An 18,518-nucleotide genomic window follows, 5' to 3' on the forward strand; every position below is an offset into this window, starting at 1 on the left:
CTCCTTTGAGGCACAGCCACCTTGAGGTTCTCTCTGTCACGTGTGTGGTACTGCGTACCTCTACTGATAAACATCTTGCTGTCCAGCCACCTTGCTGACATTCTCTGACCAGGCTATCATTACTTATTGAGCTCCCTCTGAAACGCCTCTTCCAGGTGGTCTTCCCACAGTACTGTGTAGCATGACTTGCTTTGTGGAATCGGAAACTAGAACCACGTTCTTCTTGCTACAGCAAATCCTGCTTTCTTTCTGGCCCACTGTATGTCTTCTTCAGGTAGTGGTCTATCTCCGCCTGCGAGCATACCAGCCTGCCACCATACCAGCCTGCCACAGGGTTTTCGTCCTAATAGCTTCTTGCTGAACCTGAACGGGTTGGCTATGAATGCAGCCCACATACGGACTCTTTCATGGCGGCGGCCCCGCTGCCCCTCTGCTCGACATAGCACCATGATCTTCTTCCTCAGTTAGGCCAGTTAGGCCAGGCCTGTGCACTCCTCCTCCCCTGCTTGCTTGTACTGGCGCCTTAGGGTCTTCAGCTCCTGTGTGATGTTGTGGATCTTTACCTCACTTTGATTGAGAAAGGCCCTCTGGCCCTCTAGCCCTCTGGCTCTGGCTCTGGCTCTGGCTCACAGTGACTGCTGTCATAGCTGGAAGTTTCCTGTCTGCATCTCCCCCTGCAGTCACGTCTAGAATCTGATCTACGTCCTTGTGTAGCTGGTTCCACAGTGACGCCTTGTTAGCTGCCGGCCACTTGATCCTTCTCCTTTCAAACTTGATGCTTAGGTGAGTCATTTGCGGCACGTGGAGGATCCGGGCACTGTGGGGTGACTGTGGGGTGGCTGTGGGGTGACTGTGGGGTGACTGTGGGGTGGCTGGTGGCCCGGCTCCTCCTGCGTCTCACCAGGTTGCCTTCCTGTGCGCTGTGACACTCCTGTTCCCACCAAACATTTCATCTGGTGGATCTTTAAGCCCCGCTCGTTCTTACAGATCTTGCTACATACACACTGCTTACTCAATGTTGCTCGTCCGTTGCCTTTGTAGAGTACCATTTCATCCATCTATCCATCCATCCATCCAGGGAAAATACTATCAACTGCCCTTACCACAAACTACCATATTTTGAGACAGGCATACTTGAACAAAGGGTGTCTGATGTGGTAGGTATCACAATAGAAATAAGTAACCAACACTCCAACACTCCCCTCTTCTGGGGAAAACAACCTTAGCAAGCTCCAGCCCCAGAAACAAATGTATATGTTTGCCATCCAAATAGTGCCTAGAAAATGATAAAAAAGGTAAGCACATTTTCTCAAAACCGTCATCTTCAAGGTGGCAAAAAGTAAGTGTGGTATAATATATTACAACGCATACTCAATTGCTTATCTTTACATGCCACATATCATATATTTATGACATGAAAATAGCATTTTGATTTATCTCTGATACATTTTTTTTTTTAAACATCACTGCTTTGAAATATGTACCATAAAGGGACAAATGGACTTATACTGTGTACACAAGCTTCACAGGTTATGTGTTCAGGGCACTCCTCATATAGCTAGCCTATTTCTGAGTCTTGTGAGCCTCTATCATTATAGCTATGAGGTACAGTAATCTTAATATATAAGATATACAGATTAGCTAGACCTGTAATGTTCTGATATTTTAACAAGACAATCAGTTACATAAATCCAGACATATTCTTGTCTGAGTTATGTGAAAATTGCAGGTGTCTCTGAGATAGCATATGTAGCCTACTTGTACCAGATCTTCTTTTGTCAGTTAGTACTGAATAGACAAGGTTGCATGACTTGCATGACATTTATGTAGGTGCTGACTTGCGACACCTGGATCGAACACACCACTGTAAGACTCAAAACAAATATCTCAGATTTAAATATTTGCATGTCTATACCTGAAAGTGTAGCACTGACCAGAGTTACATCTCCGCAGGTGCCCCAGATATGTGGCCCAGTGTTCTACTGGAGTGACTGATTGCAGATGACACTAAGCTGATTCAACAGCTTAAAGAGAAATGAGATGAGTGTTCTCCTGTACCTGAGCAACCGGCTCATGGATGGGAGGGAATTCCCCGGTAGCGAAAGTGCAGATAAGGTTGTTTGATCTGCCGCGTTCCAGGTAACCCTGTTTAAATCCGCCAACTGGACCCTCTGTGCTTTTCCCAACAGAACACCGGGTCTGTGCCGAACAGACTAAATGGATCGGGTTATTAACGGCACACGAAAAGTGGCCTTGTGGTGACCCTGATAAACAGGGGAGTGACAATAACCTGAAATAGAAACTGACAATACATGTTTATGCTCAGGAACATTATTTCTAAACACTTCCATTAAAATGACAGATGTACTCCATGACAATGATGTCTGATGCAGATACGCAGGTGTAAAGATGGGTAATACTGAGGAAACAGTGTGGTACAGTGCTGACTGTATAACAACAAATGGACAGAATATACATGTAATGCACATCAAAGGCAATAAACTAGCAAAGATAAAATAAATGCACCTCTATGCCCTTAAACTTCTGCATCTCTCCTGAACCGCAACCTCCTCCATCTCAATCAGACCCATGTCATGGCTCTCCTGCCCCGCTTCTGAGAAGAAGTATCGACCACTCAGAAATGTGTTAACTTTGCCCACTGGCCTTGGCCTGTTGAACTCATTAACCTGCTAATGGTGCAGCTCCTGTCGCATTACTGTTGGTATTGATGGTCTTTTTTATAGTGAACACTGAGCAGGAAAGCAGGTAAGTACTCTCAACCAGCTCAAGGGGTGAAGCAGACTGAAGATAACTGATGTCCTTGTCTTCAAAGACAGGCTTGTGCTTGAAGACGGTTGGCTACCTACTGGCTGCACTATCATGAACCGGGCCGTAGGCTGATAATGTGGGTGCGTGGCGGGTCCATGCTGAAAGGAGCAGGCCGTAGAGTCACCACATGCTTGGGCATACAATTGTGTTTGTTTTCACAGACAAGTGATTTTGATAGACAGACCTATAGGCCTTTTTGTGCATGTCTTGATGGTACTGTAGTAAAGATGTCCTGTTACAACGGACATGTAGCAGGATGACGTTCATGTTACACCACAGAAGAAAGCCGAACAAGCCTCTGGGGAAGTTTGGCTATGGTAAGCACATGGTTCACGTCAGCTGTAATTCCATAGGTCTTGTCTAACAGCGGTAGTAGCCTATAAGGAATTTGATACAGATTACCTATTTCACCGTGTGGACACAGGGGACAGCCCACTATGGGGCCCGTTCGCCAATTCCCCTGTGGGGTCAGCATATATCAAATTCACCATGAGGCCTGCACATAGTGCAAAAAATAGACTAGTAGACGTTTTTGTTATTTTTTGTTCTGATTTCAAAATGTTTAAATTATTTGTAAGTCACTTTGAAAAAAGCATCTGCGAAATAAGCGACTTAAAATTAAATTTGATTTTTAAAGATGTTGCATAAGAAGTGACATGCATATGTTAAGTTTCTTAAGTAGGGGCCTGTGTAATAATAAATAAACAGGCAAATCAATTAATGGGTCTACTCAGAGAACTTAGGATGTCACTACCGTGACTTCCAACCAGAGGGCGCAAATTGAGTCGTCAAGAAAGCACTGATTTATTGACCCAAAGTTGCAGTATCAGTGCTAGCTAGATGCAAACAATTGCCTTCATGTTGACAATTCACTGCTCTGCATTGACCAAATATTTATAAGAAGGTTATAACTGTGTGTTCGTAAATCATGTGGTCCTAAACGTTTCACTGGACACTGTACTCCATTCTTATGGTCTAACTCGCCTATCGTCAAGCTACTGCCAGTCCCGTTTCATGAAAACATTACATTACAGTTTAGTATTTCAGCGTAGCAGATGCATTTGGTTGTGAAACACAGCTTCGATCACTAAATGAAACAATACATCACCAGTTAGCGCGGTGTATTGGAAACTTCCCCAATTATCAAAACACGTGACCACTTTGACAGGGAAGATTGCTGCCCGTGCTGGAGTCGTGTCCTTCCGCGACTAACAAAGGAGATTACCGTTATTGTTTATTATCTACGAAAGATGTTTGCTTGTTTTTTACTTTTACATTTATTTCAATCTATTTACACGTGTTTTAGCTGAATGCACAATAGACTTTGGCATCAATGAGGTATTGTAGATCTATTTATTCACGGCGGTAGGATATTTACTAAAACTCTGCCTGGTCTACCTTCTTTTTTCCTCTGTTGGAAGCCATGATGGAAGTTTGAGAGTTCAGCTGGGAGAGAATCGCGAAAAGATGATTCCTCGGACGAAGCTATTACATATTATCCCTTGAAACAGTAACCGCTACATATTTTATTTAAAACTAAGGTGGAGCCTGTCACTTTCCCTGCGTATTTGTTCAATTTAAGGACTATGATGATCCGTCGCTAGGACGATTTTGGATAAGAAAGGGGCTGCTAGCTAGCCATTGTTGCTAGCTAGAAATGCTAGCCAGCTAGCTAGCTACGTCGTGAGTTGCCTGGGAAAGGGTTGTCCGAATTTTCTGCGTTAGCAGCAATGGAGAGGGTTCTCTCCTCTCGGTGGACCTAATCACGGCGGCTGTAGCGGACTCAAAGACTTTGGCCGTGTCTAATGCGTTCCGATCAGGCTTGTCGATTATTGGATATCTTCTCACTTGGTGGGTCGCACGACAAATTCCAGGATTGGGAAAGTCGGGCCTGCTGTGGTGGAGCCGAGCAAGGCCCGTCTTTATGATCCAGAGGCCATTCTAATCCTATTCACAACGACAACCACTGTGCTAGCCCCGCTAGCCCTGTCACCGTAAAGGAAGGAGCTGCAAAACCAGGAGAAGCAAGGGTGATCGTGGGACAAAGCCATTGCAAGAGGAAGCCAATATACATTCACGTAATTGATAGAACCTGAAGGACTTTGCAATGGCTGCAATAATCAAGGAAATTGTAAGTCGAAACAAACGAAGGTATCAAGAGGATGGATTCGATTTGGACTTGACATGTATCCTTGCCTTACAGTTAACATTAGCTAGATAGAGGTGCTCCCTTTTCCACAAATGCATTGCCAGTAGAATGCGTTCAACTTATTGCACCCCTAAAACGCAGCTGATACAACGTTAGGGTAAATGTCAGCAGAAACGCTGGGTTCTACTGTTGAGCTTGCTAATGCTAGCTTGTTCTGTAAGTCTTTTTTCCGTAGCCATTTGCCTTGCTAGTTACTGACATGTTAGCTAACATTAGCTTGTTAGCTAATTTAAAAATCTCTGTGATCGGTGATACTCGAGATCCCATATGACAGATTTATGGCAAGCCTGCGAGCCACCGGAACTAAGTAAATATTGTAGCAGTTGTTTATTACGTTTGTGTACATGTTACATTGGATGTTACTACTTTGTAAAATGAGTCAAGCTGTGTAGTTGTTAATTGACAGATACAAACAGCATGCTGGCTAGCATTATAACTTGTAACGTTCCTAGCTAGCTGGCTAGCTCCTTAGCCTGTTAATTAGGGCTCGTTTCCACACAGTGCTCTGTAAGCGTTCTATCATGTCTTAATAGAGTATAACGTTAGCTATCTTAAATTATTCGCTCTGTGGTCTGTTCGTTATTTTAGGCCGTGTAAACTTTTGTTGTTGATGGACAAGTTACTAGTTTATTATGGTGTGTTAATATATTTGACGTTTCATATTAGGTGACAGTTACTGTCAGCTAATTTAATGTCGTTCCCTTTAGCTAGCCACTCATTCAGGTTAGAAGTGATCATGCCTTGTTAGCTCTCTGGCCAGCCATTATAGTGTTCTCGTCAGATTCCGACTAATATAACCATACTTTCACTGGTGTTTTGTCATTCGTTTTAGAAAATTGCCATTATGTGCCAGGCTCCAGTGATCTGACATATATTAAACTGTGTGGATTGTACTGAAAGTAACGTTAAGTGAACGTTTTCAAATAACTTTTTACTTGTGGCTTAATAATAATAGGTTGTAGGCGTTATATTAGAAAACGTATGCACGTCATTTGTAGGAATAAGACGGTTGGAAGAATAGTTTTAATGGCAAAGGCACTGGCGTTATATTGCCAGATGTTTTAGGTTTGTATGTATAAGGTGCACCTAGGCTAATAGCAGTAATGCATGTTTCTGCCCTCCTTGAATGGAAAATGCACAGAGCTTGGCAGTCCTGGTGGGATGAGGCCTTCAAGTTCAAGGGTGTGCATTTGGTTCTAGGATTATCCAGTGTTCAGTTTGGATATAAAGAAGACTGTGAATATATTGTCCAGCTCTTGTGTTTGTTGCCGATCTATACTTTGCATAACTGAATTTGTAACCTGGGATGGGAAATAATGACCCCTTAGACTAGTGAGATCAAATTCCAGATTACTGTCAGCATGGTATAGTAGTTACAGTGGATGTGAGATTGTTAGACCTTTGAAGAGGCTGTCTGATGGAATTTAAGTGATTTTTGTATTGATGTATTAGGTACCATGTCTATGTTAGAAATGGCTAACTTTCAGATCAAATTAGAATGCACCTGATGACATTAATCCATGCACTAATCCACCTACATGTAATGTAGTTACCTTAAAGTTAAAACCGAATAAGGAAAAGACATGCTTACATTTCTAAGATAGTCCAGTGGTTAGCCAGATGTAATGATCTCACCTGTGCCGTTGTCAGTGAATGGTACAACATGGAACAAATCTGCTCATTGTTGCAAAACGTTCATTGTTGTAGCCTAACTCCTGTTCATATTTCATGCTGCGTTATATTGTGTCTTAGCAATGGTGCATAGAACGCTACTGATGGTGATGCTAGCCTTTGTTTTATCGGTTGCGGGTTACATAAAATAGCTTGTATCCATTGCTTTAACACAACAGAAGTCTCCCACATCTGTAAGGTGGTCTGGGATCCTTTCAAGCTTGCTGGAGAAAAGGTCAGAGGTCATACAAGCTGTCATGGCAGAAGATTGAATTGTACGTCTTAATTATGTACAGAGATATTAATCTAGCTGCTGAATTGTGTAGTGTGCAGTCGTGGGTCTGGGCAGACGCAAGCGGCAGGACACAGATTTGGGAAGTTGTGGATGAGATGGGGGTGGCTGAATAAATGGGTGGAATCAGTATCAGCTTTTGAAGAATGTTAGTGCCCTGGTTTGGGCACGTGTGTGTGTGGGCACGTGTGTGTGTGTGTGGAGGGGGTATACTTGTCACATCAGATTGATAATTTGTTAACTTTGTGTGTGTGTGTGAGAAGAGACCACATGAAGGTGTGGAGGCGAGGTGCATTTCTAGCACACGAGCCAAAGCATGGTTGACGTGGTGGAGCACCTCAGCGCACACACACACACGCGCGCGCCCGCCCACGCCCCCCAAAACTCATGTGAAATGCCGTGGTGACTCGGTGTACGCCTGCGTTCTCTCTCTCCTCCTTTCTCTTGCTCTCTCTGCCATGGTATCTAAAACAATATGGCCCTGTGCCCTTATGTAACGCAGTATCTGAGTTCTGGGAACGGACCTTAAAATAGAGCACTGCTGAGCCGCTATCGGGTGGGGGGGGGAGTGGAAGGGGAGAGCCCACAGAAGGGACGCCTAGGCCTAACACACTCACACACATCTACACACACACACACACTGCCTGTCCAGCACACACACCCAATCACACTGTCTTATACACATATTCTTTACTGCTCTTTAAGACCATATACACACAGAGGAACACATGCACGCACGCACACACACACACACACACTTCCAGTGGAATTCATATTCTGTTTAGTTCCTCTCTACACAAGCTGCGCATACATCCTGCATCAAACAGGTTTGGATGCAGGAAACGCAGAAACACTCGAAACACAGAATTTAGCTCGAAGCTCTCTCTCCCCAAAAGTCCTATTAATGATGTTAGTATTTCTTGTAAACTTGTACTCCAATTCACCATAGGAACTCGCTGCCCGCATTTTGTGCTGTGCATATGCAAAATATTATGCAGGAACTGATGCCGGTCTCTTTGGTTTCCTGGTTTGTTAGTGCAGCCGGTCAGTGTTGAAACTTATGTCACTTTAGTAGATGGCTGTATGTTGGACTATAGAAAGTTTAGGCTATCTTGAGTGTTCCCATCTGTACGGTCAGTCTTCCTCTTAGAAGGCTTCATGTGTGACTAGTTGTAACTGTTGCAGTTTACGTGTTATCCATCCTGTCTTTTCATACATCATTCTACGTAGTTTTAAACATTGTTCGTCATAGTTTTTGTACGTATAGCAAAGTGTGATGAAATGAGGTTTTTCAGCTATTTAAATTTTTTTGCATTGAAGACCTTGGAGCAGAATGAAATTCAGTTTATGTGAGTACGAAGTGGAATTTTCAAAGTTATAGTGCTAGGACAAAAGCAGCTTTCCCAAGTTATCCTCCCCCCCCCCCCCCCGCCCTGTATTCCCAGATGCTAGTTCTATGCAGAGAACAATGCATTATCCCAGAAAAAGGGAGTTTATCGTTTAATATCTTAAAATATGCACAATGTGACAGGACAATCACTGCAAATCAGTCAGAGACCAGAACCACCACAAAACCCTTGCATGTCCTGCAAGCTTGGGCTTCACCTTTGCATTCAGCCTCCGATGCTGGAAGCGCCACTAAGCCCCCTCCTCGGTCCACCTTTGTTTCTTTGTGAATTGGAAGGGAAAAAAAATGCACTTCAGCACTTGAAATGTACCGGTGCTAAAAATACGACTTGACTCATCCAATTAAAAACATTCAGGGTTTCCATTTTGAAAGGATATTCTCAGAAAGGGCCACTTCTGCAAATGAGTGAAGCATTGCACTCCCAGAGCTTGTGCAGAGCCCTGCAATAGAGGGAGGGAGAGAGAGAGAGAGAGAGAGCGGAAAAGAGGGACAGAGGCATGGTGAAGGGATTAAAGTCAAGTATGTGTGTGCGTTTGCTTTTCTTGGTTCATTTGTGAGTTTGTGTGATATCTGTGCAACCGAAGAATAGCAGATCCACTTGTGGCTGTAAACGCATGGTTGAAACCACACTGTAGGATGATATGGCTGCTGGTGGGTGGGGACACCAGATTTGTCCCCACCCACCAGTTAACGGCTCCTAATCACATTGCCAGTGTGGTTAAAATGGGGGCTTCTGGCAGAGAAGACATTCACCGTGTTTGAATGCGTGGTTTGTCTAGAATGCTTTCTAGACTGTGACTTTTTGAGTGGGTGAAATTAAGTTTGTGTATGTCATGATGTCAATAGACAAGGAACTGCTTTTTCTTCCTGTTTTGTTGTGATTGCTGTTGTGCCGGTGGTGTAATGCTGACAATGAAAGCTGCAGATGTTTCGTCAATGTAATTATTTTGTCTGACTTTGCCATGCCGTAGTGAACTGCTATGTCCTGGTGGGTCTATAATGTTTCCTTGACTCAAGGTCTTCAGACATATATCCGAATATCATCGCCATGGGTTTCCCAGCGGAAAGGTTGGAAGGAGTCTACAGAAATAATATAGACGATGTAGTCAGGTAAGCATACACACACACACACACACACACACTTCACAGAAAATCTGACAATGACATAATAATACCCATGTAATCATATGACTAATTCAACATGATATTTATATTCCTAATGTTGGCCGATATTAGGTGAACCGTGGTGTATAGAAATGACTGCTCTTGAACGATGGCATGCACATGAAATATACAGCTGCGTCTTTGCATTACGTGAGCTGTAGAACAAAGACATCCAGCTGTGGAGCGAAGTGACTGAGAAAGTTGTGAATGTCTGTTCCGAGTCTGAGGACATACTGGAAGGTTGTGTAATGTATATTTATAGCAGAAGTGGAACACTGTCGACCACAGCGGTTTTCATCAATCATCTCAGATGTTCAACTTTTTCCCCTTTGCCTCCTTCTCTTTTTACATTTCTCTTCAGGTTTTTGGACTCAAAACACAAAAACCATTACAAAATATATAATCTGTAAGTATACCCTTTGATGCGCAGTCATGTCGACTTGAATGCATGCTGTGTTATTTCCGTTTGATTGTTTGTTTTGAGGAGAGAGAAAGATGCGGAGTCTTACACGAAGTCTATTGCTTTGTTTCAGATGTGCAGAACGACACTATGATACTGCCAAATTCAACTGCAGAGGTGAGTCGAATTTCTGATGCCTACCTGTGTTTTTGAGCCACAACCTCATTGGTTCTTTAACCCATCTTTAGACTACTTCATCTGATGCCTGGGCGCAGTGTTGTTCTACGCAGAAGAGGGGGGAAAGAGTAGAGATGTGGCGATGTTTATTTTAAGCACAGGGTAGACCGTGGTGATCCGTCCAATTGCCATTGATTCCCATCCCATTTACAGGAGAGCCAGAGCGGTTAAGTCTTTTGTTTTTCCTCCAGTTGCACAATACCCCTTTGAAGACCACAACCCCCCTCAGCTGGAGTTGATCAAGCCGTTCTGCGAGGACCTCGACCAATGGCTGAGCGAAGACGACAATCATGTGGCCGCCATCCACTGCAAGGCAGGCAAAGGTCGCACGGGGGTCATGATTTGTGCCTATCTGCTGCATCGCAGGAAGTTTCAGGAGGCCCAAGAAGCCCTGGACTTCTACGGCGAAGTCAGGACCAGGGATAAGAAGGTGCGTGTTGAGGTCCTTGTTCTGTCGTTCATGGCAGGTTGGAAGCCAGAATGTGTGAAATTCCTGCGTTCCATTGCGCAGCATCCAGGCAATTTCTGCTCTGACCATCACAGTTTAAAACGGTAAACAAATAAAAAATGGGTGATCACATTAAGTCAGCACTTGTGCAGCTGGTGTATGAGTGTGAAGAAAGCTTTTAAATAGCTTTTAAGGCCATCCTTCACAAAAAGGCATGTTCAAAAGGCCTGTAAGTATGGCACTCCAGGAAACGGAGAGTGTGCTATGACAACTTTCTCTTCTGCCTCTGCCTCCCTGTTGAAGTGGCATCTCTCCCCCCCCCCCGCACTGACTGTGACCCTGTGTCTGTGTTTGCCTCCCTGTTGAAGTGGCATCTCTCCCCCCCCCACTGACTGACCCTGTGTCTGTGTTTGCCTCACAGGGGGTGACCATCCCCAGCCAGCGGCGGTACGTGTACTATTACAGCTACCTGCTCAAGAAACAGCTGGAGTACCGGCCCGTCGCCCTCCTCTTTCACAAGATGGTGTTCGAGACTGTGCCCATGTTTGGCGGAGGAACAAACCGTAAGTCTTAACACACACACACACACACACACACACACACACACTCTGCTATATGTGAGTGTATGTGCCTGCATGTGTTTTGTTCCTACCTCTCTTAAGACCAATAGAAATTCACTGAAATCAATTTTGCCCTTGGTTCTTTTGCAGGCTCTTAGAACATATGTTTGTATTATTTACTTCTTCAGACCTAAGTTGGTTTTTACATCTGGTCTGTGTTGTCTGGATAAGAACAAATGTATATAATTATGAAGACATTTGAGTTTTGACTGCCAGATGCAGCGAACTCCTGCAAATGAAAACTAGCTGTGGTGAAAATGGACATTTGTGAAAGAGGTTCTCCGCTAACATTCTTGCATGCTCCTCGTGACTCCAGTGTACACTTGTGTTCCTCTTGGCTCTGTCGTCCTGGTTGTTGTGACCTACAGATAGTGAAATGTGGGGTGCTGGGTTTGTTGACAAACACCTGGACATTTCCTTTTTTCCACCTCTCCTCCCCTCATTCACTACCTTTCCCACCTCTCTCTCTCTTCTTTTCACCTGGATATGAGGGCTCTAATCTGAATTGGACTCTAATCAATACATTTAAAACCAAAGGTACCAAAGAAAATAAGTTTGTCAGAAACAGGAAGTGACATTGCAAGAAAGGAGCAAACGCAGCAGAATGGGGATTGCACTTTAGGAGTTGTGTGTGTTTAGTTCTTGACAACTGAATATCTGTTAAGTATATTTACAAATGTTAGGGGTGCAATGTTTCACCACACACACACACACACACACGGTTAGGGTTTGACTTGTAGTTTTCAGGTCAAAGTTTAGTTTGTTAGATCTAATTGGACCCTGGAAATGAAATTATCCAATAGTGGTAGACAAATCGAATTGACTGAATAAAGGGTTTTGCTATGTCAAGCAGGCTCCAGAAGGGATTGATGTTAAATTTGCTCTCAGCCTATATCGTAACATCCTCAGTCAAGTCATATGCAGAAAATCAACCCAGACAAAACAGCCATCCAGTTAAGACTTTACTTTTTGTTTTAGTCAGTATCTTCAGACAGAAAACATATTAATGGAACATTATGATGGAGATGGTTTGCATGGAAACTAGATTGACAGGAAAGCACTGGAAAGGGGACTAAATTGTACAAATCTGGCTTCATGTGTGTGTGGTCTGTAATGCTCTTGTATCTATTTGATAGCGGTAGTGTTGATAGTGTAATATAATATTTTGGGGAACTGTGCTGATGTCAATCTAGTGCGCAAACAGGAAGAAACCTGGTCTGGTGTGATGGAGAAGAATCTGGATGGAGTGGGATTGTGGCTCAAAATGTTAGAGAACCAACTGGTCTAGTTGACTACAAACACTATTGAATCTTGGGAAATGACATTCGCACAGGACCAAATTCAAGTGGTGCAACTCCCACAGTAGCAGAACAGTTATGATTTGGTTGTAAGCCTATTTCTATTTATCTATTAACAGATAAATATTTTTTTCATTTTGTTTTATTGCTATACATGATGTAGTCAGGCACACACTGTAAGTCTGTGGTAGTCTTAGGCGTAGAGTTCTAATAAATGTTGTTCTGTGATCTTCTGCATAAGGGGGGCACTGTGGGGGAGGGGGGGGCGGGGGGGAAGGGCGCTGGGAAACGGTGGTCACAATCTGGCATGCACAACAAAAAGAACATTCACGTCAGCTGCTACCTGTAAGGCAGCTCCAGGAAACGCACAAACCACCACCGCTGTGTCACTTGTGACACAAAGCCTTGCACTTGAACAGTGTCGCTGCAACAAGTGTGTGTGTGTGTGAGGCCGTTGCACCCCTAACCAAGCACTTTGTGTGTTGAGACCGCCAGGCCGTACACACACACCCCCCCCCCCCCCCTTTCCCCCCTCCCCAGTGGTTCAGCAGGGTGTGTGTGTGTGTGTGTGTGTGTTAACCTCCTTCTCTCTCTCTAAGGGGAAAGTACGGTAAAAAACAGGAGCGAACTCAACTCCCAGGGCTTCAAGAAAGGGAGCTGGCACTGGGGTAAAACAGCCTTAATTTACTACATCATTAACTGAGAGCGAGCAACCTCACAGAGCACCCTCCTCACCAGCCATGGCAACACAAGGCAGCATTAGTCCTATAGGAGTCAGCTCCACACAGGAACCTTAAGCACCTCACAGACAGTTCAGTGCAGACTGAATTCAATGTTGCAGATCACTAGCAGGAACCTGCTCTGCCGGGTGTAATGTGCTGGAGGCTCGAGCATACTTGAACCGGTACAGCCCAGATGTAACCACGTCACAGTGCTAGGCTGCGAGCGTCTTCGCCGTGCTTCTATGGCAACCGGCTAGGGTTTATACACATTGAGGTTTACTGCGACGCCTGCCACTAACTGTCGCACTAACCAACACTAAGTCATCACTTCCTGTCTGTGATGAGGACAGCTCCCTGCGCTCTTGTCGGCACGTGCTGAAGTGAGGCGGAGGTCACGGGCTAAAGGGCAGCGCTAGCCGCCACACTAGGGCACGGGTTCACTTCCCACACTGCAGCCTCCTGGGAAATGTATGCCGTCATTTCTGGATCAAGATGATGTTGGACGCATACTAAATTGGCTGAGCACACTCCTCTGTTTATAGGGTTTAGTTGATATGAAGTACATCACTGGCTGTCCACAGAATAGGGCCTGGTTCTGCCTCTCTGGCTCTGGTGGTGGCTCTGGGTGTGTGTTGGGGTTCTGTTGGGGTTCTGTAAGATCTGGTGTTTTGGGTCAGTCCTTTCCTCTGTCTCTCTATCCTGACTCTGTCTGTTTTGGTGTTTTATTTTAGTTGTTTATTTTAGTTGTTTGTGTTTTCCTGTTCTAGAATGTTAAGAGGGAGGGAGGGAGGGGGGGGTGAGTGGGTTAATGTTGTTCTATGCAGACATATGACGTGATGGTTTTTTTTTAACACCTTTTCTGTGTGGTTGTCTGTGCAATTCCGCTCGTCTCACATTCTGTTTTCTCACCCCTCTCTCGTCTCCGTCTCTGGCCTATCTTCCTTGTTTCCTCCTCCTCTCCTCAAACCCCCCTATCTCCATCCATGTTTTGCTCCCTCCTCTTCCTCCTCCTCTTTCCAGACCCTCAGTTTGTCGTGTACCAGTTGAAGGTTAAGATCCACACCTCCAACCCGGTGCACACCCGACGGGAAGAGAAGCACGTGTTCTTTGAGTTCCCGCAGCCTCTGCCCGTGTGTGGCGACATTAAGGTGGAGTTCTTCCACAAGCAAAACAAGATGATGAAGAAGGTCAGTCCAACCCACTCCACTCGGAACAAGCTCCTGCAAGCACAAACTTTCTCACGGTCTTTTAACTGATCTCTTTGTCGAAATGAAAAGAAAGGGGGTGAAGATATGACTCACTTTGCTGTACCCAGGCAGAGTACTGGGAAACACTGGCTTTGCGTCAGATAAAAAAAAGACAAAGACAGTGATCGTAAGCCATGAGAACAGCCTAAGTGGACATTGTGGTTGAACCCTTGTCCTGTCCCTGTCCCCCCCAATCAGGTTTAGGATTTGCATGAAGAGGCAGGCAAACACTTCCTTTTTCATTCATTCATTCATTCACAGATCAGGCGAACTTGGCGGTCAGACTTAATTTAGCTCTTTTTATTTTATGAAGGGTTTTATATATATATAATATATATTCTAAGGCAATTGTACTATATTAGATGATTAGATGTCAGTATTTCTGTTTCGATGAAAGTACCTTCATATGCTTGTTTGAGGAAATGCATGCCTTCAGCCCACAGCCTCCCCCTGTATGCATATCATCGCAGACTCTGTCAAAAGCATTGTGCGCCAAGTGCATCGTTTTGAATACCGGACCATTTGTGTTTATGGTGCATGTCCTTGAACAAATCTATCATTTAGCCTGCACATCATTCCAATGTAATTATGGGTTTTAATTAGTTGGTTTTGTGTACACACATCCAAACAACTTTGTGCCCCATCAAAGTGGTTCAAAATAGTTTGTAGTGCATTGGGCTCTAAGGTCCGATCTCACAAAATCATCATTCTCGCTTAATATCTGGGGTGCTAGTTGTGTGCTCCATCAGGTGGCTACTAGTCCTCGTGAAATTAGAACGCATTTAAAAGGTGATCTTGCGTATTCAGTTTCTGAGTGAATTTGAACATGGATGCCCTTGTGAGCGCATGTACTGGTGTGCACACGTGCTCAAACATTAAACCGTCTCCCCGTCGTCCTCTCCTCAGGACAAAATGTTTCACTTCTGGGTGAACACCTACTTCATCCCGGGACCGGAGGAGAGCGAGGAGCACGTGGAGAACGGGTCAGTGGTGAACGACGTCGGGGAGCTCCCGGCGCAACCCCCGAGCGCCCCCATGGACCGAGGCGGAGCGGCCGACGGAGACCGGGACTACCTGATCTTGTCCCTCTCCAAAAACGACCTGGACAAAGCCAACAAAGATAAAGCCAACAGATATTTCTCACCCAACTTTAAGGTGAGCTTTCGCCATGCTTACTAAATATTATTTATCTGCAGAAACGCTATAGAAAGATACGGTCCATACCATGTTTATTTTTAATCTTTTTTTTTAAAGACAACTGACCGACAAAGACAAATGCCGTTTGACCATTGGCGTTTAGAACTGGGAAAGGTTTGTTTGTTTTATTTCCATTCATTCAGTTTTTTTGTCTTTTCTAGGTGAAGTTGTATTTCACAAGGACAGCGGAGGAGCCGTCAAACTCTGAGGCCAGCACGTCCACCTCTGTCACTCCAGACGTGAGCGACAACGAGCCGGATCACTACCGGTATTCCGACACCACTGACTCCGACCCCGAGAACGAGCCTTTCGACGAGGAGCAGCACACACAGATTACAAAAGTGTGAACTCATAAAAAAAAAAACAAGAAAACGCAACAAGAAGACGAAATACCAACCCACAACCGGAGAAAAAAAAAAAGGAGAAAACTTGAAAACTGAACTGAAGAAAGTACCTTTCCGCCCTCTCCCAAACGGCAATAGAACATTTGTGTCGCTTCAAAAGAAAACACGCCATCAGTTATAGAAGAAAGAAAAAAACAAATATCCTGACCAATATATTGTTTTATTTTATTATTACTATAATTATTATTTTATGTGCGGATATTGACACAGTTGCCTGCTGGGGAAGGGGAGAAGGTCCTGTAGCTATTCTGTGTACATAAAAAAAAACAAAAGAAAATCCCTTTTTGTGTCAAAGACAACAAAATGCGTTGAAAAATCAAGGCAATCAGGAGAGGGAGGGAGAGGAGGGATGGACACAGGACCCTCTCTCTCTCCTGTCCACACCAAGGCCAGTGCTGCAATCACTTTTTTTTTTTTTCCTCTCTCTCTTCTCTCCTCCCCTCTCCCCCCTTCCTCTCCTTATCTCCTCCTCTTCCTCCTCCTCCTCCCTTGCTCCCTCCCTCCCTCTTTACTGTGAATGCTTCTTGTGCTGTCTGCAGGCTGCGTCCTCTGAACCCAGTGCAGTGGACAGTCCGTTGGTTCAGGTTGGGCCAGCCTGCGTAAAGGAGGCTAAGGTGTGTTGGCAACGCCATCCTCCCCCCACCCCCCCCCCCTCCCCCACTGTGTATAACGTTAAATTATGCAGAAAAAAAAGAAAAGAAAAAAAGGCATCCCATGTAATTGTCAATGTTTTTTTTATCCTAAGATAATAAAAAATCTAATACACGAAACAGCAGGGAAACGGTGTTTGCAATAATGTTAAGACTCAAACATTTAAAGGACAAACTGGTGTGCATGCTATTTGCAATTAATGTCCATGTTTTAATAAAAAGCTATTCAAATGTTTTTTTATTAAAAAAGGGTTGGAAAAGAAAATACAGAAAGAAAATCAGGTAAACACATCAACCCAAAGACGTCAGATGTCCTCGACATTGGACATATCGCTGAGGAAATTACCAAATTCTTGCAGTGTTCAAAGGCTTCTATGGCTGTGACTCCGACAGACTTAAGAGCTGGCAGTGGTTATTGAACTAGATGTAATTAGAAAAATACAACTTATATATGACTTAACCTCTGACCAAATGATGTAATACACTATTTGACCAAGGTCTGGCAAAATATACTTGCTATCTGATCAGGGTTAGATGGAGAAAGCAGTCGAGTTACAGTTTGAACTGCAGCAGATGGTAAGGTATTCCTATAATTGTCACCAGTGTATGTTTCATGTGTGATTAACTTACCTCTGAATACACTGAATCCTACCCTCACTAATTGTAATTATTGGCAGTTTTAACAGGTTTTTTTTTTTTTTTTCCGTTGAAGGTGCAATATGTTTTGGCAACCAAAATTTAGATCCATGGTCCAGATGAAATTCTGAAAGCATGTTAAATAGTTTTAATACTCAAATACTCACTTAATACTACAAAGTCTGCTTCCTTCAGTCATCTTTGAACACGTATGTTTATATTTTCTTGGCAGCATTAAAGCCCTATTACGTGAAAATTGGTATTTTTTTGCTACTGGGCTCCCCCTGAAGTTGCGGAATGTAGCTCACTTTTACTCCACTGTCCTAAATACGAATCACGCTTCGAGACCCCCTAATGGACAGTGTACACATGTATTTGTTGACAAGGAGAAGGATATGGAACCGGCAAAGACAACGGCAGAAGCCGAAGAAGCGTGTAGATGACAAGGTAGAGTAATGTCACAAGATTTTACACAAACATCACTCTGCATAGTTTTATTTATAGGGACATCAGAGATGAACGCTAACATAACCAAAGAATAGCAAAAAAAAGGAATGACAAATTTTGAATTTGCTGAAATACTTGCGTTTTCAGCCCGTATACATAGTTTTCTAAGCGCTTGAATGTGCAGTATGTTTAATCTAATGCAATGTTGTTGACGACATGCTTAATATACATTGGACAGTGTAATTTGTTACAAGCTAGTGGAGTTAGGTTTTCAAGGTAACAAACTTTGCAGTCTTATCGGTGTGAGATTGATGAAGACTGATCAAACTTTTTGACGCAAGATTATTTTATTTGGATGCTAGGCAGAGAACAGAACAGGTCGATGACTTTGGGCATCTGGGAAAAACTACACATCTCCCGGAGACAGGGATGACACCAATAAGGTTACAGCCTACGTCATATTCTTTCATGTTCGAGCTTCCTCTTATAGCTAGCGCATGGGTCTAGTTGTTGTTGCGTGAGGTGGTGCCATACAGCTTTACGTAGTTCACGCGAGAGGTCTCGCACCCTGTACCCCAAAGTGACATTGTGCAATACCAGGTGTGCTGTGGTGGTGGTACAGACGCCATTCTCTGTATT

General features: G+C 44.0%; 1 protein-coding gene across 2 annotated transcripts; it reads left to right on the forward strand.

Moving 5' to 3' along the window:
• Positions 1–4,165: 4,165 nt before the first annotated feature.
• Positions 4,166–16,918, forward strand: LOC105900832 (phosphatidylinositol 3,4,5-trisphosphate 3-phosphatase and dual-specificity protein phosphatase PTEN). 2 transcript variants are annotated; one of them, XM_012828205.3, is made up of 10 exons: positions 4,168–5,015; positions 9,435–9,519; positions 9,935–9,979; positions 10,107–10,150; positions 10,402–10,640; positions 11,080–11,221; positions 13,176–13,244; positions 14,319–14,485; positions 15,452–15,700; positions 15,904–16,918. In XM_012828205.3, exons 1-10 carry the CDS (start codon positions 4,937–4,939, stop codon positions 16,087–16,089), a joined length of 1,305 nt encoding a protein of 434 aa, XP_012683659.1. In that variant the 5' UTR covers positions 4,168–4,936; the 3' UTR covers positions 16,090–16,918. The 2 variants fall into 2 exon arrangements, with proteins under 2 accessions (XP_012683660.1, XP_012683659.1); XM_012828206.3 differs by lacking the exon at positions 13,176–13,244 and having other exon boundaries at positions 4,166–5,015.
• Positions 16,919–18,518: the final 1,600 nt, after the last annotated feature.

This window comes from Clupea harengus, chromosome 13 (genome assembly GCF_900700415.2).
Source record: "Clupea harengus chromosome 13, Ch_v2.0.2, whole genome shotgun sequence".
In the NCBI taxonomy this organism is placed as follows: domain Eukaryota; kingdom Metazoa; phylum Chordata; class Actinopteri; order Clupeiformes; family Clupeidae; genus Clupea; species Clupea harengus.